Source organism: Engystomops pustulosus, chromosome 5, assembly GCF_040894005.1.
Source record: "Engystomops pustulosus chromosome 5, aEngPut4.maternal, whole genome shotgun sequence".
NCBI lineage: Eukaryota > Metazoa > Chordata > Amphibia > Anura > Leptodactylidae > Engystomops > Engystomops pustulosus.
This window is the reverse complement of record NC_092415.1, coordinates 110,359,912-110,385,364: the sequence shown is the minus strand read 5'-3', so window position 1 is coordinate 110,385,364 and position 25,453 is coordinate 110,359,912. Positions and strand designations below refer to the sequence as shown.

General features: G+C 41.2%; 1 protein-coding gene across 4 annotated transcripts in view; it reads left to right on the top strand.

The window, feature by feature from the left end:
• Window positions 1-25,453, top strand: part of ICE1 (interactor of little elongation complex ELL subunit 1) — a 107,427-nt gene that overhangs the window by 72,334 nt on the left and 9,640 nt on the right. For 3 of the 4 annotated variants that reach the window (XM_072152912.1, XM_072152913.1, XM_072152911.1), the window contains exons 17-19: window positions 7,371-7,561; window positions 12,272-12,378; window positions 13,565-13,663. In XM_072152912.1, coding sequence (XP_072009013.1) covers window positions 7,371-7,561; window positions 12,272-12,378; window positions 13,565-13,663 — 397 coding nt within the window. Of the gene's footprint in view, window positions 1-7,370; window positions 7,562-12,271; window positions 12,379-13,564; window positions 13,664-25,453 lie in introns of those variants that run through there. The other variant, XR_011855809.1, reaches the window with a different exon arrangement.

Sequence of the window (25,453 nt, the reverse complement as noted above, 5' to 3'; positions counted from 1 at the left end):
GTTTTTGCATGTTTTTACTTGTACATACTTGCACTTAAACCAGCGATGCTCTGATCGCTGGTTTACGTTCAATACACTGCTCTACAATACTATTTTATTGTAGAGCAGTGTAAACTGTCTGAGCTTGCTTGTGCATGCTCAGACAGTTTGCAGTCAGACCCAGAAGGGGTCTGACTGGCAGGGAGAGCAGGCAGCTCCGGGGCACATGCCAGTCCTCAGAGCTGCCCAGAAGAGGATCGGATCCCCCGGTAAGCGGCACGGGGGATCCGATCCATAGGTGGAAGACCCTTACAAGCCGCGGTCATGCTTGACCGCGGCGTGTAAGGGGTTAACACCCGCGATCGGAGTCTTCATCCGATCGCAGGTGTTACAGTGCAGTGTCAGCTGTACTAGACAGCTGACAGCCGCTGCTCCGTTCGTGAGCCGGTGCCAGAAGCAGGACATTATAGTGTGTCCTGGGGCGCTAAATATCTAGACACCGGGACGTACTTTAACGTCCTGGTGCGCCTAGGGGTTAAGGAACTCAGTTCTGTTATTGCTGTCTAAAATCTTTAGGGATTCCGTAATGTCTGGTGTGGTGCCAAGTGACTGGCGCAAGGCAAATGTGGTGCCAATATATGAAAATGGCTCTAGAACTTCGCCAGGCAATTACAGGCCTGTAAGCTTAACTTCCATTGCGGGGAAAATATTGGAAGGGTTAGTAAAAGACTATATACTGGAGTATGTGACATCAAATAGTAAAATAAGGTTAGTTTGACAACTATTCTTCGTAAACCCATGCTGGCTGTCACTTAGCTGCTTCTATGAAGAGGTGAGCAGGTGCCTGGATGGAGGAGCTGCTGTAGATATTGTGTTCTTGGACTTTGCGAAGGCATTTGACACTGTCCCTCATAGACACCAGATGGGTAAAATTAGGGCTATTGGTTTGGCAGAAATCAAGTGGATTGAGAACTGGCTGAAGGATCATATCCAGAGAGTTGTGGTCAATGATTCCTACTCGAAATGGTCACCAGTTATGAGTGGTGTACCCCAGGGTTCTGTGCTTGGTCCACTAGTATTTAATATATTAATGATATAGAGGTAGGAATGAATAGCACTGTGTCTATTTTTGCAGATTGCACCAAGCTATGTAGTGTAATACAGTCTATGTAGGATGTTCATAGGCTGCAGGGTGACTTGGACAAACTGAATATTTGGTCATCCACTTGGCAAATTAGGTTTAATGTGGATAAATGTAAGGTTATGCACCTGGGGGCCAGTAATCCAAAGGACCTGGGGGTACTAGTTGATCATAAATGAATAACAGCATGCAATGTCAATCAGCTGCCAGCAAGGTCTTGTCATGTATCAAAAGTGCTATGGACTCTTGTGACAGGGATGTAACATTACCACTGTACAAGGCATTGGTTCAGCCTCACCTGGAATATGCTGTCCAGTTCTGGGCACGGGTCCATAAAAAGGATGCCCTGGAGCTGGAGAGGGTTCAACGTAGAGCCACAAAAATGATAAGGGGTATGGAGGGTCTTAGTTATGAGGAAAGTTTAAAACGACTAGATTTATTTAGTTTGGAAGAAGACTTCTACGAGGGGACATTATTAATCTATTTAAATATATGAATGGTCCATACAAAAACTATGGTGGTAAGTTGTTTCAGATTAAATCAAATCAAAAGACGAGGGGGCACTGTCTCCATTTGGAGAAATTGAGGTTTAATCACCAGAGGCGACAGGGCTTTTTTACTATGAGAACTGTCAATCTGTGGAATAGCCTGCCTCAGGCTCTGGTCACAGCAAGGACAGCAGAGAGCTTCAAGAAGGGTCTAGATGCCTTTTTACACCTAAATAACATTGATGGCTATGTGTTATAGATTTGTTTCCCCTAAATCCCTTCCTCATCGAATCCCTTCCCTTCCTTGGTTGAACTTAATGGACAAGTGTCTTTTTTTCAACCATATAAACTATGATGCTATGAACTAGGTAGAAAGCTCAAATCCAGGACCTCCAAGGTAGTGTTTTCAGAAATACTACCAGTGCCACAAGCATCGCTAGAGACAGCAGGAGCTTAGCACGTTGAATAGTTCAAGAAGGAAGGGCTTGGGCCGACCTCTCTGTCTGCTATAGGCGCTTTGCTAGGGTTAGGCTGCACCTTAATGGGGAGGGTGCAGCCTTGCTGGGGAGAAAAAGATAGTTAGTCGGCTGGAGGAGTTTTTAAACTATGATTGTGGGGAGGAGGGACAACTATATAGATGGAGAAGACAGAGATAAAACAGTGGGGGATGGTAATGTAGAGGGGGATGGGGTTAACCAGTTACCGACACGCGTCGGACCCCGGTGCATAGAGTGTGCTCAGGGGCTGAGCCCTCTCCATAGCCGGTAAGTCTTTGTTGCATATTGCAGCAAACACTTACCAGTAACACCCGCGATCGGTGTAGTCCTCCTCTACACGTAGAGGAGAGTCGGTTCTACCATCCCCATAGACAAAGTTTCTTTACTGTACAAGCAGTGAGATTATGGAACTCTACATGTTCAAGAGGGCTGGATGCCTTTCTGGAGAGGAATAATATGACATTGTATGGGAATATTTCTTTTTGTTAGTTTATGTTGATACAGGGAGCTATTCTGGGGAATATTGGGGGTGGGGAAGGAATTTTTCCATGCTTTGGGACAATTGGCATCAGCCGTGCAGTGTTTTTGACGCCTTCTGGATCAACACAATATAATGTATAGGTTGGACTTGATGGCCTGATGTCTTTTTCTAACCTCTTTTACTATGATGCAGTACTATTCTTACTGCATAAAGCCTATGTGACAGCGAGGAAGCCACTACCTCGTCACGTGACTTGGGGTGTGACTGTACAGGTTACACTCAGGACACAAGCTGAGCATAAATCACACCACCTACAGCTCCAACACTTTTTAGATCTGCTGCCACCACTTATTGCATTTACGATGGGACCAATAAGTATCCCACTCTACATCTGCTCTTGCTTCTCAAGCAGTCACCTTGTAACACCACTAGACATGCACGCTCAGCTCTATAGCAGTCACACAGCTAACCACACTTTAATTTTGGTCCCTGTATGCTCTGCAAAATCATAGCCTTGTAAAGTAAAATGTTTCATTACAAAAGGAGTTTGGTGCATCCAAAAATATGTTAAAAACAAAAGAATTACAAAATAAAATGACACACAAGACAGCATAACGGTTATAACATAAAAAGGTAGAAAAAATAACAATCTTACAAATTAAAGAAATTCTTGATTCCCTGGAGGTGGGAGAAATGTGGAACACCCCAGCTTGCCCGTCTGCCTCCATAAAGTGAACCTTTTTTTTTACCTGCATCTCACAATGTTTTATACATTTACTATTTGGTTCAGGTTTCAGAACCTCCCATTGATTAATTAGTCCACAGGGTCATTCAGGATTGGACAAAGTATTAATGAGGGGAAGAGTCCAGGAATATTCTTACAGTTTCTTTATTTCCAAGTCCTGATGCAGGTATGGGGGTAGGTGTGCAGAAGAGATGACCAAATGTCTTTTGAAGTCAACACAGAACATTCTTGAGGTCAGAGTTTATCAAGCTGTAAAGACCTCCAGGATGTTGTAAAAGCTGCCTGGCTGCTTCAATAGAAGCCGATTGTCTTAAATTTCACCAACTGCACGCTGAATATAAGAAGTCCTTCCATGACACTAATCCCATTTGTTATGTTAAGGGACCTCTTAGATTTTTCTAGCACATTCGATACCATGGACCTAGTCTTAATACGGGAAAAGATAACTTCAGAATACTTAAATTTACCAACATACCGTTCATTCTTGAGTCTAACTATTGTCTTTGAGCCCACCTTTGTCTGAATAAGGAACATACCACAATTTGTTCAGTGTTCAGGAGCACTGCACTATATCTATTTCCCTGATTATTCTTTAATTGTTGGTTGTATCTGTGATGGCAATTAAAGCAAATACAGGGAAGTCATCAACACCTTTGTGGAATGGAATGAGAGGAATGAACTAGTCATGAAAAAAACAAAGGAGATGTTAATAGATATGCAGAGAAATAAGGTGGTCCCAGGAACTAGGGGTGAGTCATAGAGCAGGGCAACGCTTACAAATATCTAAGCGTTTACATAGGTGACAGGCTGGGTTGGATAACTAATTGCGCCAAAGTGTATAAAAAGGTAATGTCGACTATGTACCTTCTCAGAAAAACTTAAAGGAAACCTACCACTTGTAGTGGCAGGTTTCCGATGAAAATACCGGGCACCAGCTCAGGGTGAGCTGGTGCCGGAGCTTATTTTAGTTAGTGTTTTAAACCGCGGTATCGTGGTTTAAAACACTTTTTAAACGTTATAGCCGGCGCAGGCAGGTACGCGCTCGGCGCTTACCGTGCACGCGGCTCTCATTCACTTCCTATGTAGCCGCGTGCACGGTAAGCGCCGAGCGCGTACCTGCCTGCGCCGGCTACAACGTTTAAAAAGTGTTTTAAACCGCGATACCGCGGTTTAAAACACTAACTAAAATAAGCTCCGGCACCAGCTCACCCTGAGCTGGTGCCCGGTATTTTCATCGGAAACCTGCCACTACAAGTGGTAGGTTTCCTTTAATTCATTCTACATTTGCAACAAAATCCTGAGAATGCTCTATTAAACAACAATTTTGAATATAATCTTCACTGTAATCTGCTCGGGATGTGTCATCAAAAAAGAAGGCAACAAGCTGAATAAAATTATTTGGACAGCTCATGGCACAATCAAAAAACAAGGAATCTATGCATTTATACGTGTGCAACGGATAAAGTAATTTCGAGACCATATCACACACCCTTTCTATGCACCACATCTCTCCATCGATAGAGACCCACCATTAACTGCTACCGCCAGCTGTATTGTCAGACTGAAAGATTTCACTGTATATTTATGACCAGCAGATATGCATAAAAAGTTGAATTAACCATTTACATTTTTTTTTTCATCTGAGGTCCCATCTCATTATGTCTGTGTGTATATGATTTGTATGTATTTTTTATGTAAAATGAATTGACTTTCCTTCTCAATTGACTTTCATATTGTACAGAACAATTTCTTTAAAGGCATAAGTTTAGTTTTTTTAACCCCTTAATGACCGCCGTATCGGCTTTTTACGGCGGTCATTAAGGGTACTTCGGGATTTCGGGACACCGGGTCTCGCTGGTGCCGGTGTCGGGCTGTGATATCGCTTGATCGCTTATTCAAGCCAAGAAGTAGAAAGTGTAAAAAAAGTTAAAAAAAAAAATAAATCTTTTTATAATATAATTAAATAAATAAATAAATAAAATGTCTCATAATCTCCCCAGTAACACATAAAATGCAAATAAAGTAAATAAAACACAAAAACACGTACATATTTGGTATCACCGCGTCCGTATTAATCTGTACAATAAATCTAAATCAATATTGAACCCGCTTGGTGAACTACGTAAAAAAAAACTCGAACAACTTCCCATAATATACAATTTTCCATCAAACACCATCACAAAAATTTTTCTAAAAAGTGATCAAAAAAAGTTACGTTCCCTAATATGATACGACTGAAAAGAACAACTCTTTTCACAATAAATAAGCCCTCAACCAGGTCTGACAACAGAAAAATACAGAAGTTATGACCCTGAAAAGTTGTCAATAGTAACAACAATGCGATTTTCTCCAATATTGGTTTTGCTCAGGAAAATTGAGCAAAAATAAGAAAAACTATATAAATGAGGAATCACCGCAATCGTAGTGAACCAGAGAATAAAGATAAAATATTATTTTTACATTACGGTGAGCGGGGGGAAAAAAATGCTAACAATCCAAAATAAAAATTGATGATTTTGTTTGTGTCCCCCTTGAAATAATTTATTTGGGGAGTCTAAAGCTTATTCATGAGATTTTATTAACTATCTATACATTGTATCTCATCCCGTACATAATAAGCCCTCATATGTTCGCATTACCAAAAAAAAAAAAATGTATAGGTCGTACAATGTGACAAATCTGCTGTGAATGGCGCCTCCATTCATTCTATACTCGCCCGTACAGCAGTTTACCACCACATATGGGGTATCAGTAAACTCGGGAGTAATTGGGCATCAAGCGTTGCAGTGCGTTTCATCATTTAATTTATTCTGAAAATGTCAGTTTTGGCCTAAATTAATGTATTTTCCAAAATAATTCTATAGTTTCTAAATCGCAGGTCCATATTTTTGAACCCATGTGAAACACTTAAAGGGTTAATGGACTTAATAGATGTTGTTTTACATATGTTGAGGGGTGAACTTTCTATAGTGGGGTAATTTATGGGGTGCTACTATTATTTAGGCCTCTCAAAGTCACTTGAAAGCTGAGTTGTCCCTCAAAATGAGAATGAGAAAAATCGCACCTAAAGTTCTGCACCTCATAACATCCTAGAAAAAGGAGAGGAAGCATAAAATATCATCCCAACATAAAGCAGATATTCTGTAAATGTTAAAGGAAACCTACCACTTCTGAAGGTAGGTATGAGATGCAAACACCGGGCACCAGCTCAGGGTGAGCTGGTGCCGGTGCTTATTCTCGTTAGTGTTAAAACCGCGGTATCGCGGTTTTAACACTTTTTAAACTTTCTAGCAGAAACTGCTTCGGCGCTGCGTGCGCACGATCGTGCGCGCGCCTACATTGGAAATGCCGCAGGCGTTGCGCGCGCACGGTCGCGCGCAGCGCCGAAGCAGTTTCTACTATAAAGTTTAAAAAGTGTTAAAACCGCGATACCGCGGTTTTAACACTAACGAGACTAAGCACCGGCACCAGCTCACCCTGAGCTGGTGTCCGGTGTTTGCATCTCATACCTACCTTCAGAAGTGGTAGGTTTCCTTTAATTATCAAACTTTTTGGGTAGTTTTACATCTTGTCTGGAAACCAGAACATTTCAAACTTGGAAAATGAAGAATTTTTACAAACTTTTGCCAAATTTTCACTTTTTTTCAGAACGAAACGCAAAACTTATCACTTAAATTTTATAACTAACATGAAGTACAATGTGTCACGAGAAAACATTCTCAAAATCACCCGGATATGTTAAAGCGTTCCGAAGTTATAACCAATTATCGTGAGACATGTCAGATTTGAAAAATCGAGTCTGGTCATTGAGCTGAAAACTAGTGTCGGTGATAAGGGTTTAAGTTGACCCATTTCCTTTAAAATGCATGTACATCTCCCTCTGCATAGGACAAAGGCTGAAGTATTTAAAATATTAAAATTTAAAACCGCTCATCAACAAACCCAAACATTTTATTTCCATAATATTACATGACACATACAGCTTTAAAAAGCAGTGCTATGGCTTTGAAGACCTAAAAGCATGTAACCTGTTTTGCAGAGTCCACCAATGAACATAGGCATTCTTCTGAACAGTGTCCTTATGGCAATACAACTTTATCCAGATGTTAAATTCCATCAGAGTGATAAGTATGGAGAGGACCTGACTGACAATGTTTGGGAATATATCTTCGCTGTTGATCTCTTGTGCAGCCATTGTAAATGGATGTGGACCCACGAAAATGTAATAAGGTACTGCAACGTCTTTTATTATTTTATTTTATTTATTTTTTTTTTTTTTAATTTTAGCCTTGCAGCAATGTAATATAGGCAGTCCCCGGATTACGTACAAGATAGGGTCTGTAGGTTTGTTCTTAAGTTGAATTTGTATGTAAGTCAGAACTGTATATTTTATCATTGTAATCCCAGCCAGAACTTTTTTGGGCTCTGTGACAATTTGATTTTAAAAATGTTGGGTTGTCATAAGAATCAGGATTAACACTAAAGCTTCATTACAGACACATGTGATAACTGTTAGAGCTGTTTATTGTAGCCTAGGACTAAAACACAATAAATTACCAACATCCAGAGGTCAGTTTCTAACTAGGGGTCGTATGCAAGTCAAGTGTTCTTAAGTAGGGGACCGCCTGTGTGTGTGTGTAAAATAATAATAATATATAATATGTGTGTTCCTTGGGTATTGGAGGCATCTTTTCAACCCCATCCTTTTCAACCTCCTTTTCAAATTTACTCAAGATGATCATTTTAAATGAATTCGCTATTTTGTTTTAGTCGATTTTCTATATAATATTTGTAGTCTCGGGCAAAGGGGACGCCTATGGCGATGTTTTTTTTTTTTAGTTTAGGGATAGGGCCTAACTGAATATTAGCGGCATGTAAACAAAATGTTTGAACACAACGTCTAGATTATCTTAGAGAGATGACAATGTGTGCTTCTCAGACATTGGGGCTCATTTACTAAGTGTCGCGCTGTGCACTTTAGTCGGACTGTTCACACTCTTCTAGGCTAAAACGGCTTGCACAGGTATTTAAGAAGTTTGTGCGCTGTGACTGTGGTGTACGCGATCCCTTGGTGGTGCAGCTGCGCTGACTTCCATACCACACAAATTAGGGGGCATGTGGTCGGACGGTCCGACTGATTTGGACTGTGCACAGTATTTAACATTCAAATTGAGTCACACATCCTATGTTAAAGATGCACCACCAAAAAGATGGTGAGCTCTGTCTGACTTGAGTGGGGAAGCGACACATTCATGATTTCAGGCGCACAATCTTGGTGAATAGCTGCATGTTGCATTAAAGTCTGACAGTGCACTTTTTGTGAACTTGAGTGACCGGGTAAGTAAATGTGCTGAAAAGATAGTGTCAGATCCCCTTTTCTGCTCTTGTACCTCCATCTGAGAATGTGGAAAATTAGAATGGTCAGGTACCAGAACTGCTATAATAGCAACTAGGGCTAGAAAAAAGACTTGCCCATCATGGGGTCCCAGTTACCTCAGTCGGACCCCTCGACGCTCCCGGAAAGTAATGGAACAGACGGCTCCGCATGACCAATCTGCTTTATTAATCAGCGCCATTGAGATGTATGGAGCAGAACGAGCGGTCCAGCGCGGCCGCTAGGTCCATTACCCTTCGGGAGCGACAAGGGTTCCGACTGAGGTAACAAGGACCTCAGCGGACCCCTCATTTTCGTGATCTTTGGGGGTCTCATCTCTAAGACCCCCAATGATCAGGGACCAACTTTAATCGTGAGAAATCTTTAAAGAGTACCTTTCACCTCACATGTATGGGTGTTGTACAAATCCAGGGATGCTATGAATTTTCTTTTTCAACCATATAAACTATATATTTTCAGAATTACTTTTTCTAGTTAACACAGTAAGGAATTTTCCCTTGTTTATAAAAATCATCTAGAGAAATATTCTCATACCAAAACATTGTATTCATGCTCTAATTCCATCAATTCCGTACCGCATTGAAAGCTTCATAAACGTTGTTTATGGAGTTGAATGTACAATCTGTAATATTAAAAGTAAAGGGCGCACTACCCATAAACTAAAAATACGTATAAGTGAACATTTAAGAGATTGTAGCAAGACGTCCGGAACGGATGTCTGGAGCCTGCAAATTTTTTTGCTTTGTGCCATGAGGAGACACTGCTGTTTGTCATCTCTTCTGTGCCTTTGCGCATGTGACGAGACCGCAAAGAGAGGGCAACAGGTGTAAAGCCTTACTCGAGCTGAGTACAGCTGATTACCCATCATCCAACATGTTTAAATCTTAAAACAGATGATTTGATGATGATTTTTATTGATTCTTTGCTACAATGTGACTGCTTATGAATAAGTTTTGGAATTGTGTTTTTATATACAAGGGATATTTTTTCAAATCTTCAGTTTCTGGTGCATGTTTTATATCTAAATGACACTTTAGCAGTCGATGCTCATACATATTTTTAATATGTCAAGAAAATGTGATATATCTTTTTCATGATATATAAATTTTAAATATAGAGTGGCAATGTTACTTTGTTCTCATGTAATGCTTTTATGATCAAGAAAATAATAAAGATTTCATGATATTACTGGAGTGTCACAAACAACTTTCTACTCATAATTGGTCACAGTGCAGTCAGACACTGTGTGCTCATTGCAGTGGGAGAGGGTGCTATAGACCTTTTATGGAGGCCATAGTCTGGCCACAGATTTTTCAGCCAGATTGTGCCACCCATAAAGGTCATGTCCTTGTGGCCTTAACTTAAAATAAAATTAGCAGAATCTAAACACAATGTGGCAGATTTACACTAGACATTCTTATTCTGCACCAGATTCATGTAAGAGTCTGGTGCTGGGTGATAAATCTGGTGCAGTATAAGTGGCAGAAAACTGTGTAAAACCCTTCATAAATGTGGTGCAGACTGTTTGCAATTAAAAAAAAAAACAAAAAACAAACAAACTACAACAGAATTCTAGATGGGCATAGAGCGATTGCAATGTGTACTCCACAGTAGCATTTTGGGGGCAATACTGCACCACCCCCCACCCACCTGTTTCATCGCATTTTTGCATTAAGCACACTCCTTTCCCCTGCAGGTCCTTAAATGCCATCATTCAGGTCCTTCCACACCCAGGAGGATATTACTTCCTGGAGGCTAATGAATGTGTGATAATGGTCATGATCACAGGAAAAATAAATCATACAGGTGGCAGAAGATGACAGGAGGCTACTAGCAGTGAGCCAAGGGGGATAAGAAGAACCGCGAGGGGGAGCTAACTGTAGGATGCGACCAGAGGGGAGGTAGCTGGATGACACTGAGCTACAATAAGTTTTTGTGGTGGAATTGGGTGCCTTGACTTTTACTCAAGTATATACAGTAGGCCCTGTTGACCTTGTAAAACAGTAATAAAAAATATGGCAGTTGACTAAACCAGCAAGTTTAAGGTTTTGTGAGAAAGCTATAACTACAAAGTATTCTTATGTTTCAAAACTGTGTTTTTAAAGTGTAACCGTCATTTAAAAAAACGTTTGATATGTTGAAGGGCAGGTAATTTTAAGCCCTTTTGCAATTGGATTAGTTACCCGAATCTTGCTCCTTCCTCCTTTATTCTGCAGACTTCCCCTAGATGGCAGTGATCTCTGATATGTCTGTTACTATGGACATTCCGTCTTCAGAAATAACTACGGGCAGGAGATACGCCCCCATCCCCTCTCTGCTCACAGCTGATTACCTCATGGCTCTCTGCTCACAGCTGATTACCTCATGGCTCTCTGCTCACAGCTGATTACCTCATGGCTCTCTGCTCACAGCTCATTACCTCATGGCTCTCTGCTCACAGCTCATTACCTCATGGCTCTCTGCTCACAGCTCATTACCTCATGGCTCTCTGCTCACAGCTCATTACCTCATGGCTTAGTGCTGCAGCAGTCATGTGCAGGGAGAAGCCCTCACTAATGTAGTGTTTCCCTACACTTGTGTATAACAAATAATCCATACAGACAGAAACTGCAGCCCCCCCCCCCGTCCCCCATCACCTCACACAAGGAAGTGGCATGAGACAATCTCCTCATGTGCTGTGCTGGAGTGTTAGATGATATTAGATAGATAGATGAAATTAGATAGGAGACATTAGATAGATAGGAGATATGAGATAGATAGCTCTGGTCTCACTGGTCAGCAGCAGGTGCTTGTGATGAGGTGACAGGAGGCAGGCTCCGCCCCTCCATCTTGCTGATTGTAAGTTTTTTGAGAGCTGGAAACCATGGTTGCTATGGGCCAAAAAAGATACTAAATGAGCACCGAGAGGGAAAATACTTTGAGGAATGATTCCCAGGGACCCCTGTAGCAGAATTATGTATTTTAGTTTTTTTTTTTGTTTAGAATGACGGTTACACTTTAAGTTTGTGGTTTCTATAATAAGAAATTGTAGCCTACCTCCATATATCACGTTGATCATGCGTTTTGTTTTTTTTTCTGTTTTGTTTTTTTAAATAATAAGTTGTTGCAGTTCTAGCTCTTTTATACTTCACCTTTTAACAAACAATAAGTTTTAATGCAAACTATTCGAACAACCATGGCACTACTTCCTCCAAAAGCAACACTTTTTTTCTAGAACTTAACATAAATAAAATAACCGACAAGTGTGTGTCTTTAGTGTAAATGTAAACCATATTATTATAAGTTATATTTCAATTGGTGCAGATGAAATTCACCGGATAGACTTTTTGTCCAATTACTTGTGTTTCTCATCAGTCAGGGATGCATGACAGGGATATAATTTTGACTAAACCAGTATGCACCATCAGTAGTGTCCTCAGTCTTCCCCCATCTGCTGCTGGTGGTCAGGCCCTGTCGTTTTTTCTGTATGTTCTCAAATCTTTTCAAGTCTTTATCTATTAAATATTTCACATTTCAAAATCTTATCTTTGCATTTTTTTTCTCAGCAAAGAACTTTGGCCAATACTGGATAAGTGGGTGAAGCGGAAGAAGGGTAACCTGACAATACAATTTATCCCAGACGTAATTGTTGCCACTGTTCTACGTCTTATTGGTAGGTTTTCGGGGTGGGATATTTAATTAAATTCTCTTCAGTCTTTTTGCTTAGTATTAATAGCGCTTAATGGTTTCTGTGAAAATGCGTTTATATTCCAGGATTGTAGCTGTACTTGGAGAGACAGCAAATTTTCCTCAAACTACTGTGTTATTTGATCAAACTGCTTCACCACCCCTCCTTGTGCCCTTTTTAGTGAAGAGCGATAACACCAGTTCTCAAAGCCCAGCTATAATCGGAATATGCACTAAGACCAGCTACAATAATAACAGCCCATCAATGCAGCATTAATGATTACTAAGTTAGGCCTAATATGCACATGGAGTTTTTACTCCTGAGCCTTTGTCTAGATTAGTAACAAAAGGTTAGGGCCAAACTCATTTGAAGATAAATCATAACGGCTAGAGAGCTGACCTGTCACTGTGGTATTAGCTGTGTCCATTACCTTTGGCACTAAATATGTATGTATGTGTGTATGTATCTATGTATGTATATCTCTCCAAAAAACGAGCAGCACTCCGTATAAATAGTGTTTTTCTTCTTTATTCCATCATTGGTAACAACAGCAGCAACATTTTGGCCCTTAGAGCCTTTTTCATGCCCTGCCTGCACCCACCCGCTTTTGATTGTTAGTGTGCTGCTTGAACTCTCTGTATATAATATATGTATATGTGTGTGTCTGTGTATAGCTTAAATTGTCCAATTGTGAAGCCCACAAATGGGTCAAATACTACTCTCAACATTATTACAATTGGAAACTGTAAAAAGTAAATAAAGGCAGTCCCCGGGTTACATACAAGATAGGTTCTGTAGGTTTTTCTTAAGTTGAATTTGTATGTAAGTCGAAACTATGTATATTTTATAAAGGTAGATCCAGACAAAAAAAAAAAAGTTTTCCCCAGTGACAATTGGAGTTTTAAATTATTTTTTGCTGTAATTGGACCACGGATTATCAATAAAGCTTCATTACAGACACCTTACAGCTGATCATTGCAGTCTGGGACTATACTAAAGCATCCAGAGAGCTTCACCAGAGGTCACAGTGAGCAGAGAGGACCGTCTTTAACTATGGGTCATCTGTAGTCGGGGACCGCCTGTACTGAAATGATTTAACCGATAGCTAGCTACTTTGATACATTTAACAGATTATTACACATTTTTATTGACTTTTTTTGTTTTTTTTAAGGGCATCTCTGTCAAATGGGTTTAAAAGAAGGATTCATTACTGCAGTGAAGAACATTGCTTCTGTTATCATTTCATTCATCAACCATGCAAGTGAAGAGGGTATGTTTTTCCTTCACCATTTATTTATATAAGATATACCCTAAACCTTTTCATTTTTAGGTTCAAAGTGCTGAGTAATTGTGTTATATATTTAACTACACGTGATATAATAGTACATCACAGTGCAGTTAATGTACGAAGAGGTCTCAGTCTGATGCAGCAAAATCTTCGATGGGATCGTCCGTTGCATGACAGCCTGGAGTCTCAAATTCCAGCACCTGTCATTCAGACAGATCTGTACAAAACGTTACAGATCACCAGCAAATCGCCCATATACTGAAATGCAGTAGTATTCAACCCTAGAAAGTCTGATTGCTAAAAGTACCCTGGGGGTTAAAAATACAGAAAAAAAAATTAAGCAAAAAATTAAAACAAATCGAAACGTTTTAATCGCCCCTCCCCCCTTCTTTCCCCTATAACTGATATAAAAACAAACAATAAAATCATAAACATGTTGGCTGTTATCATTTCCCAAAATGCTTGGTCAATCAAACTATAAAAGTCATTTAATTCTGGTAGTGAACCCTTTAATCGTAAATATCACCCAAATTTCCGGATCACAACTTCTCACCATTTCTCAACACACATAAATTTAAATAAGAAGAGATCAAAAGGTCCTACATTCCCCCAAATGGTGGCAATGAAAATGCCATGAAATGACACATTGCACAGGTCCGTATACCGAAGTATGAATAAGTTGTGTGTCAGAAGAATTTTTATTTTTTTTTCATTTGGAACATACATTGAAAGCCACAAAAACATACCGTATATAAGCCGAGTTTTTCAGCACAAAAAATGTGCTGAAAAACGTCCCCTCGGCTTATACAATACTGACTAAAATTGACTAAAAAAATAATAAACTTATATACTCACCCTCCGGTGGCCCCGATGCGCAGCGCTGCTCCCCCGATGTCATCGCGGCTCCTCTTCTGGCTTCCCGGCTGCTGTTCTTCTTCCTTCAGCGTGCTGGGCGCCGCCATGCTCTTCTCGCGGGCGGCGCCTAGTATGACGTCAGCAGTATGGCGTCATACTAGGCGCCGCCCGCGAGAAGAACAAGACGGCGCCCAGCAAGCTGAAGCAAGAATAGGAGCCGCGATGACATCGGGGGAGCAGCGCTGCGCATCGGGACGCACGGTGAGTATATAAATTTATTTTTTTTATTCTGCTGGGGGCACGGCTCTATACTACTGGGGGCACGGCTCTATTCTACTGGGGGCACGGCTCTATTCTACTGGGGGCAGGCTGTGCTGTATACTACTGGGGGCAGGCTGTGCTGTATACTACTGGGGGCAGGCTGTGCTGTATACTACTGGGGGCAGGCTGTGCTGTATACTACTGGGGGCAGGCTGTGCTGTATACTACTGGGGGCAGGCTGTGCTGTATACTACTGGGGGCAGGCTGTGCTGTATACTACTGGGGGCAGGCTGTGCTGTATACTACTGGGGGCAGGCTGTGCTGTATACTACTGGGGGCAGGCTGTGCTGTATACTACTGGGGGCAGGCTGTGCTGTATACTACTGGGGGCAGGCTGTGCTGTATACTACTGGGGGCAGGCTGTGCTGTATACTACTGGGGGCAGGCTGTGCTGTATACTACTGGGGGCAGGCTGTGCTGTATACTACTGGGGGCAGGCTGTGCTGTATACTACTGGGGGCAGGCTGGGCTGTATACTACTGGGGGCAGGCTGGGCTGTATACTACTGGGGGCAGGCTGGGCTGTATACTACTGGGGGCAGGCTGGGCTGTATACTACTGGGGGCAGGCTGGGCTGTATACTACTGGGGGCAGGCTGGGCTGTATACTACTGGGGGCAGGCTGGGCTGTATACTACTGGGGGCTGGCTGGGCTGTATACTACTGGGGGCTGGCTGGGCTGTATACTACTGGGGGCTGGCTGGGCTGTATACTACTGGGGGCTGGCTGGGCTGTATACTACTGGGGGGTCTGTGACCAATGCATTTCCCACCCTCGGCTTATACTCGAGTCAATAGGTTTTCCCAGTTTTTTGTGGTAAAATTAGGGGTCTCAGCTTATACGCGGGTCGGCTTATACTCGAGTATATACGGTACCCCCACACAAAAATGGCACAACCTAGGTTTGTCAACAAATTTGCCGCATTTTGGAATCTCTTCCAGCTTGCCAGTACAGGGAAGGAATTATTTACCCTTACAGGACTCGGCCCTTTTTCATTTTTGTTTTTTTATTTTTACTCCTCTTGTTCCAATAGCTAGAAATATTTTTCTGTCAACAGATTTGTAAAGACTTGTTACTTGCGGGACAAGTTTTACTTTTTAGCGGCATAATTTAATATTCCATGCAATTTACTGGAAAGCTTGGAAAAAAATACAGGTGCGTTAAAATTGACCAAAAAAACATATTTGCGACATTTTGTTATTTGCGGCTGCTTCTTTTTTATACTTGGGTTATTTCTTGCAGGGTTTGCGGACGTGTCAATTAAGATCAATTTCAACTAGGGTTCCAGCATTACCAGAATTTTGAGTGCGATACGATACCCAGAAAAGTATTGCGATACTAGATATGGATACAATACTTTCAAGAAAAGGGAAAAAAAAGGATTATCTGAATGTTTAGTGTGAATTCACATGAGGCGTTTACATTGCATTTAGAAATTTGCATTTCCATTGAAACACATGCGATCAGTAACGGCCCTCATTGTTTTGCCAGGAGGCTTTAGTGCTTTATGACAGTGTAGTATATGTGTTGTAAAGGTTATGCTGGCAATGAGAATATAAAATACTATACTAATTAGTATAATTTAGGGCTCATTTAGACTGGTTTTGATGCCCATACGCTATCCTTTTTTTGTGGATGGCAAACTGACCAACTGTTTCCTATGGGTCTTTTCACATATCCATTTTTTTTCACCGATGTGCAGACCGTGAGAAATCTACCACTAAAGTACAGTAAAATTAATGCAATCATAATAGCCTATTGTCCTCTTCATCCCAATCTTGGCACAGGTCTTGTTTAAAGGGGTATTCCCATGAAGACAAGGTTCTTAAATTTATTCAGGATAACAAAATAACACATTCTCTAATTCACCATTAATAAAAATACTACATTTCACAGATATAATTTCAACCTGTCTATCAGTTCAGTCTATACAACTTTGGTTGCCTTTTGATCCGACCGTAAATCTTCTGACTATGGTCGGATTCTAATCATGAATAGCTTCTCTTGTCGGCACGCTGCAGTGCTGTTGCCTACTGCCCCTGCCCCTGCCCCCTGCATTACAAGACCAGCTCAGACACACTGCAGACAGGCACTTCCTGTCAACAAGCAGCATTCCTACTCTACAAGCTACAGACAAGATAAGGTCTTTATCCGAGAGGAGGGAGGCGTAGCCGAGCTGACTTTGTGAGATAGCCGAGTGTTTCATTGGGACACATTTACTTACCTGGCCGACGGAGTTCACCCGAAGTGCATTGTCCGACGTTAATGCACTGTGTGGTGATTCACAAAGATCGTGTGCCGATTTCCTGCATCTATCACTTCCGCACTCAGGTCTGCCGGAGTTCACCTTATTCTTCCCGGTGTATGTAAGTGCATTGGTTGCGTTACAATTTGAATATTAAATCCCGCAATCAGTCGGATCCTCCAACAGCTCCATCTTATGAGACTGATCCGAGTCATCTTTTTCTGATACTAGTAGAATGTTCAGAAGCTAAATGAAAGTTTAAATAAACCCTGTACCATGATCATCTAAGGACATTGTCAGCACACAGCATCTTGCAGCACAGAAAGAACATTAAGTGTCTGCATAGAGAGTCCCCACCCACACTGTAGTTTTAGACTAACCATTAGAGTATGGGGGTTAAAAATTATCTTTTTAGTAAACATCACTGGGGATTAAAATTTAGAAAATTTTCTTTCATGGGCAAACCCCTGTAAGCTGCACACGACGGGAATGCCTGAAAAAAAGTTATAAAACCGCAATTTTCGGCGCTCCTAGCTGCTAATTATTCATGTATGAGGGAGGTCTCTATCACACATGAGGCATGGATAATTAGCAGCCCAGAGTCCCGGAAATTACTTCACACCGGCCAGCTTTTTATTTTTTTTCAGGCGATCCCAGCATGTCAAGCTTAATCACACTCCTTACCTTAGGAGGTTGTCAGCACTCTTTTTTTCCTTTTTTCCACGGCTCCGGAATAAGTAGAAAAAGTGTCAGCAACCCCCCTAAGGTAACGCGATTATGTGGACAGTCAACCACTGTAATTTGTTAGTAATGTCCTTTAAAGACTACCAGCGCCAGGTTCGGGATGAAGTGGACAATAATTTTACTGTACTTTTAGTGGTAGATTTTCTTTAAAGATCAGTATCCGATCTGTGTCCTCCGATGAAGTCACGGGGGGGAATGGAGGGGGTTTTAAAGGTTCCACGGTCAAAACAGATTGTGCAATCAGTTCCAGCACTGATCACAGCAGTTACAGGTGGGTGTCAGCTGTGCTGTATGAAGAGAGCTTTGCCCATGAGCTCTCTCCATACATCCCCCCTCCCCCCCGCAGCACCACCACGTACTTTGTGAAGCAGTTAAATATCACTTGGAAGAACCATTTTTTTTTTACGTAGGAAACAAGCCTTCATACAGCTAAGTTACGGATATTAGAAATTAGGGAATAAAAAATGGAAACAAAAAGTTGTTCTGAACTGCTCCAACTGCCAATGCAGTTTTGTATAGCCTCTTCTTTTTTTTTTTTTTTTTTTTTTTTTTTAATCAGATATTTTTATTGAAAGTCCCCCCCCCCCCCCCCTTTTATAAACCCAACAAGTACAACAATGAGGGAAATATACACCACAGCAAATATAATCATTGACAGGCATATTCAGTATTACAAATATACATTACAACCAAGTAATATCATCAAAAATGTATCAGATTTTATACTATATTTTTGCAATGTCTTCAATACAATCCAACTTGCACAAATAAATATAACGATATATAACCCTCTCTACCCTACCCCAAACCTCCCCCCCTCCTCCTCTATGAGTCGGCTCCCCCTCCAACACCCTTGTTTCCAATTATTCTGTTCACAAAGGGAACCTCCGTTACCTATTTCACCAAAGATAGCTGATATTCCAAACTTGCCTTTAAGCGTATCAGGGATGCCGATGGCAAGCCTGGTGTGTCCATCCACTTGCCCCATATCTTCTCAAATTTTTGAATGCAATTCCGTTTTGCATGTGTACTATATTCCAAACGTATAATCGCGTTCAGACGATTTACAAATTCCCTCTTGTCTGGAGGCTGAGGCCTTATCCAGTGAGTGGCTATGACCTTCCTGGCTTGGTATAAGGAGCGCTGAATTGCGATGTTATTTGGTTCTGTCAAGTTATCAACCCTTAAGACCCTTAATAAACATGCCAGAGGGCTTGCTTATATAGCAATGGAAAAGACTTTACGTACTAACTCCAAAATAGACTTCCAGAAAATTTCCAATTCCGCATCTTCTGTACCACATCTTGGACAGTCTGAAGTGGATCTAATCCCTATTCGGTACAAAAGTTGGGGGGATTTATAGGCTCTATGCAACAGTAAAAGGTGAGACTTCCTGCGAGCTTCGCTGGGGGAGAGAGTAGGAATTAGTTATAAACCCTCTGTCCACTGTTCATCCTCAATAGGACCCACTTCTCCTTCCCATTTTGCCCTACATTTTAAGGGCACATCTTTCATGGAGTCATTGAGCAATATAGTGTAGAAATAAGAAATTAGGCCTTAAGTGGATTTTGCTTTCAATATCCTATTCAGTGCCCCAATAGAGCCTACTTCTATCTGCTCCCCCCTAATCTGTGTTTCGAGAGCATGTCTAAGCTGCAAATATTGATAGAACCATGCATGCGGCAACTGAAAATCTGTTTGTATTTGTTCAAATGTTCTGCAATTACCTTCAGAGTAGATGTGTTGTAACGTCTTTACCCCTTTCATTTCCCATGGAGTAAAGCCTTCTAGACGAAATATTTCTGGAAGGGCTGGGTTACGCCAGATTGGAGTTTCCGAGGTGTATTTGGGAATTCCTAAAATGTCTTTGGACCACACTTAAGACATAAGTGACATTGTTGGCTTATTACTAACTGCCCCCCCTCCCCCCCCCCCCCCCCACCAAACCCGCCCTTTAAGGCTTGTACTGGTACTGAGTGTTGTGACCATAAACTAATCAATTTACTGGCTGAGTGTGCTTGCTCTTTTTCTGACTCTACCCCCCAGCCTTGGAAATGTTGCATTTGTGCCGCTATAAAATAAAGCCAGGGGTTTGGTATAGCCAATCCTCCATCCTCCTTCCCCCTTTGTAAAATGTCTAAGCTAATCCTGGCCTGTTTTCCCTTCCACACTAACCTCCTGAATAGCCCACGGATTCTATGGAAGTATTTTTGTGATATCCATATCGGGGAATTATGTAAGATATAAAGTAGTTGAGGCATTAACACCATTTTGATAATGTTCCCCCTCCCGATCGGAGACAGTGGGATTTTACACCAAACCTTAATTTTATCGGCAGATTTAGCTAATAGTGGTTCAAGATTGCACTTAATGTATTCCTTCGGGTCTGGGGTTATAACTACCCCCAGATATTTGAATTTGTTTACCAGTTGCAATGGTACCTCTGTCGGGACATTGATATTATGCTCTTTTGCCAGTGGCATCAGGACAGATTTGTCCCAGTTAACTGTAAGCCCCGAATATAGGCCAAATTCCTTAATAGTTGACATCAACTGCAGAAGAGAACTATTCGTATCCCCCATATAAATCAACATATCGTCAGCATAGAGCGATATACGTTCCTCTACCCCTTTACCAGGAAAGCCACATCTCCACAGAGTTCCTAATTACTGCGGCCATAGGCTCTATAGCCAGCGCAAAAAGATATTGGGATAGGGGACACCCCTGTCTTGTACCCCTCTCTAGTGCAAATTCATTAGAGACATTCATTAGCCTCTTTTAGTTGAAACCGTATTCATGAATGAGTATTCAAACTTCCATACAAGCTGAATAAACTTAGAAGCCAGTATTATCCTGCTAATGATAACTGTTTCTGTTGTTTAAAAAAAGTGCAGCTGATGTCGTCCAGGGGTAAACATTGTTACCATAACATAATATGAAAACATTTTTCTTATGTTAATTAAATAAAAAAAAAATGTTTACTATGATTTGGAGTAAATGTTACAAGAAGTGTATAAGCTATGATTGATTTATATTTTAAGTACCCTATTAAAACATTTCTCATTTTTAATAACCCTATGTGCCCTATGACAAAACCACACAAAAGTTAGCACACAAAAAAGGAAATAATATAGCACTACTTCCACAAAATTGATAGAAGTACTTGGTTATGAAATCCTATTCAGCCCTGGTTCTTAAAGGAAACCTACCACTTAAAAATGGTAGGTCTATACACATATACATGGCACCAGCTCAGGGTGAGCTGGTGCCAGAGCATATTTTTGTTAGGGGAACAAAGCCCCTATCGCCGATTAATAAGTTATACAGTGCCTACAAGTAGTATTCAACCCCTTGCAGATTTAGCAGGTTTGATAAGAAGCAAATAAGTTAGAGCCTTCAAACTTCAAACAAGAGCAGGATTTATTAACAGATGCATAAATCTTACAAACCATGAAGTTATGTTGCTCAGTTAAATTTGAATACATTTTAAACATAAAGGTATGGGTCAATTGTTATTCAACCCCTCAAACCACCAGAATTCTGTTTGGTTCCCCTAAACTATTAAGAAGTAGTTCAGGCACAAAGAACAATGAGCTTCACATGTTTGGATTAATTATCTGTTTTTCCAGCCTTTTCTGACTATTTAAGACCCTCCCAAACTCATGAACAGCACTTATACATGGTCAACATGGGAAAGACAAAGGAGCATTCCAAGGCCATTAGAGACAAGATCGTGGAGGGTCACAAGGCTGGCAAGGGGTACAAAACCCTTTCCAAGGAGTTGGGCCTACCTGTCTCCACTGTTGGGACCATCATCTGGAAGTGGAAGGCTTATGGAACTACTGTTAGCCTTCCATGGCCTGGACAGCCTTTGAAAGTTTCCTCCCGTGCCGAGGCCAGGCTTGTCCGAGGAGTCAAGGCTAACCCAAGGACAACAAGGAAGGAGCTCCAGGAAGATCTCATGGCAGTGGGGACATTGATTTCAGTCAATACCATAAGTAACGTACTCCACCGCAATGGTCTCCGTTCCAGACGAGCACGTAAGGTACCTTTACTTTCAAAGCGTCATGTCAAGGCTCGTTTACAATTTGTTCTTGATCACTTGGAGGGCTCTGAGACAGACTGGTTCAAGGTTCTCTGGTCTGATGAGACTAAGATCGAGATCTTTGGTGCCAACCACACACGTGACGTTTGGAGACTGGATGGCACTGCATACGACCCCAAGAATACCATCCCTACAGTCAAGCGTGGTGGGGACAGCATCATGCTGTGGGGCTGCTTCTCAGCCAAGGGGCCTGGCCATCTGGTCCGCATCCATAGGAAGATGGGTAACACGGCCTACTTGGAGATTTTTGCCAAGAACTTCCGCTCCTCCATCAAAGATCTTAAGATGCGTCGTCATTTCATCTTCCAACAAGACAACGACCCAAAGCACACAGCCAAGAAAACCAAGGCCTGGTTCAAGAGGGAAAAAATCAAGGTGTTGCAGTGGCCTAGTCAGTCTCCTGACCTTAACCCAATCGAAAACTTGTGGAAGGAGCTCAAGATTAAAGTCCACATGAGACACCCAAAGAACCTAGATAACTTAGAGAAGATCTGCATGGAGGAGTGGGCCAAGATCACTCCAGAGACCTGTGCCGGCCTGATCGGGTCTTATAAAAGACGATTATTAGCTGTAATTGCAAACAAGGGTTATTCCACAAAATATTAAACCCACACTTTTATGTTTAAAGTGTACTAAAATTTAACTGAGCAACATAACTTTTTGGTTTGTAAGATTTATGCATCTGTTAATAAATTCTGCTCTTGTTTGAAGTTTGAAGGCTCTAACTTATTTGCTTCTTATCAAACCTGCTAAATCTGCAGGGGGCTGAATACTACTTGTAGGCACTGTATATCCGTGCGTGCGCCGAATTCTAAAGTGCTGGAGAGCCTGTGACGTCACTGAGCTCTCCGGCACACGCGTGCCTGCGCAACTTAGCACGGGAAAACAGGCTCTCCAGCACTTTAGAATCCGGCGCGCGCATGATGCGCCGTGCCCGTATAAACCTACCACTTAAAGGTTTCCTTTAAGGCGTTATAAGGGTTTTCCCACCAAACAACATTCTCAAATCTTAATCCCCTAGTGATCCCAACATGACAAAGATAACTTTTAACCATTTACTTTGCAATTTTACTCAATTTTTTTTTTTTTTTTTTTGCTGCTTTTGCCTCTATCCCAGCACCAGATAGCTCCAGTCATAGTTTCTCAGCAATCATGTAATTGCACATACCCATGAGAAGCTCCTTGGTCCCAGTCGTGGTCCCTTAAGGACGCAGCCATTTTATAGCTTAAGGCTCAGTCCCATTTTTTGGATTCTGACTTGCGTCGCTTTATATGGTTATAACTTTTGAACATTGTTACTTATCACAACGATTCTGAGATTGTGTTTTTTTCCTCACATGTTGTACTTCATTTTAGTGGTAAATTTTGCCTGATGAGTTTTGCGTTTTATTTACAAAAAGAAAAAAGCTAATTTTTTTAAAAAATTCATCATTTTTTCTATTTTTCCAAATTCAAAATCATTGCGTTTTCAGGCAGATTTATCACCTGAATTGGTTGCTAAGTAACATTTCCCATATGTCTTTTTTAAATTTTCATCATTTATGAAATGTCTGGATAATTTATTTTGATGTCACGCGGCTTACAAATCGAATATCGATTTTTCCGGATTTTCAGTATTGACCATTTTGGGAATAAATACAGTTTTGAATGAAATTTTACATATTTAGGATCAAAACCCCCTATATAACCAACACATTTTCAAATCTGCACCCCTCAAACTATCAGAAACAGCTTTTAGGAAGATTGTTAACCCCTTGAGATCTTCATAGTAATTACTTCAAAATGGAGGTGAAATTTAAAATGGTCAAATTGTGTCTGTTATACGTTCATTTACCCCTAAATTTACACATTTCCAAAAGATAAAGAGAAAATTCATCCTACAGTTTGTTATGCAATTTCCCTATAACCTAATGTGGGAAAAAATCTATAATTTTTGTATTGCTGTCTTCCAAGTGGCATAACATTGTTACAATTTTGGCTACGGAGCTGGTTTATGGCTTGTTTTTTGCAGGACATGTTGTCCTTTGCACCAGTATCATTCTGGAGTACATATGTTTTTTTAATCACTTTTTATAGCATTTTTTTTGTGGAATTCAATAGGTAAAAATTATAATCTTTGGCTGTTTTTTAATTTTTTTTGCATAGGCTGACTCAGAGACGCCATCTTTCAGGCAGTGCCTACAGGCAGCTCTGGGGTCCAGATTGGTGTTTAACACGCCTTCTGGGGGTGTTTCCTCCACGCGCAGTCTTTGTGGGGGGGGGGCGCCGATCGTTGCTATGGCAGCCCGGGGGTCCGATCAGGACCCCAGAGCTGCCTGTAGGCACTGCCTGAAAGATGGCATCTGTGACGTCATCTTAAAGGCACAGTGTCAGCCTATGCATGTGCATAGGCTGACACTGCTAAAACCTTGCAATACATCAGTATTGCAGAGGCAGAGTATTGATTTATTACTTTATTTTTTATTGAAATTTTTTTTTTTTTTACTAGTTCTACCGTGGGACATGAACAAGCAATCATCCGATTGCTTGTTCATGTCCCACGGTGGAACTAGTAAAAAAAAAAATTTCAATAAAAAATAAAGTAATCAATAGAAATGCCCATAAGCCCCGTAAAATATGATTTAAACTTTTTAGCGTTATATGTCTATAACACAAACCCCACATATATAGTATCACCGCATCCGTAACAACTCATAGAATAAAAGTAAATAATTATTGAACCCGCACGATGAACACAGCTAAAAAAAAACTGTCAAAACCCGCCAAAAATGATTGAATCCCATAAAAAGTGAAGAAAACTCCAGAATAATACTGTTGCAAAGTACAACATGTCCCTTAAAAAAAAACAAGAGCTGCATGGAAGGTTCTGCAGCCCTTGGCTCTAAGCACCTGGATGGTTTGCTTGAAGCTTCCTGATTGGTGGATTTCCAGGCCCAGGTAGGTATAGTATATGGTTGAGGTCTGTCAAGGCTTGGTTTACACCCTGTGAGTTTATCTCATACACGGCTGTGTAGAAGTTCTGGAGCTTTTCTTTGACTTCTGAGCTGTTTGGGGGTGTCTTTATATCTTGAAGCCGAAGTTTTTTTCGACTATTTGAAGGATGGTGGAAGGCATAAGAGGCCGGTCTGCTGAAGTTTTTGTTCGGATGATTTGTTGGTAGACCTGACGTATAGAACCAGCTGGTTGTGATCTGAGAGATGTGTTTGCGGGGTGACTATGAAGGCACCAATGTTTGTAGAGTCCATGTCAGTGATGGTGTAGTCCACCATACTGCTGCCTACGTGAGAGCTCATTGTGCACCTTCCTAAAGGGCCTCCCCTATGCCTCTGCCTCCAAACATTCAATGTTAAGCAGTTTTCTTCTGCTCCTGTTAACTGTGCTGTCAAAGCTGGCTGTAGTAGCCCCATACATACAGACAGAAACCGTCTCTCCTTGAACAATGTAGATGTTTCCATCCATGGTCAGGAATTCCTTCCTTCTCCATAGATAAGAACTTTCGCCAGA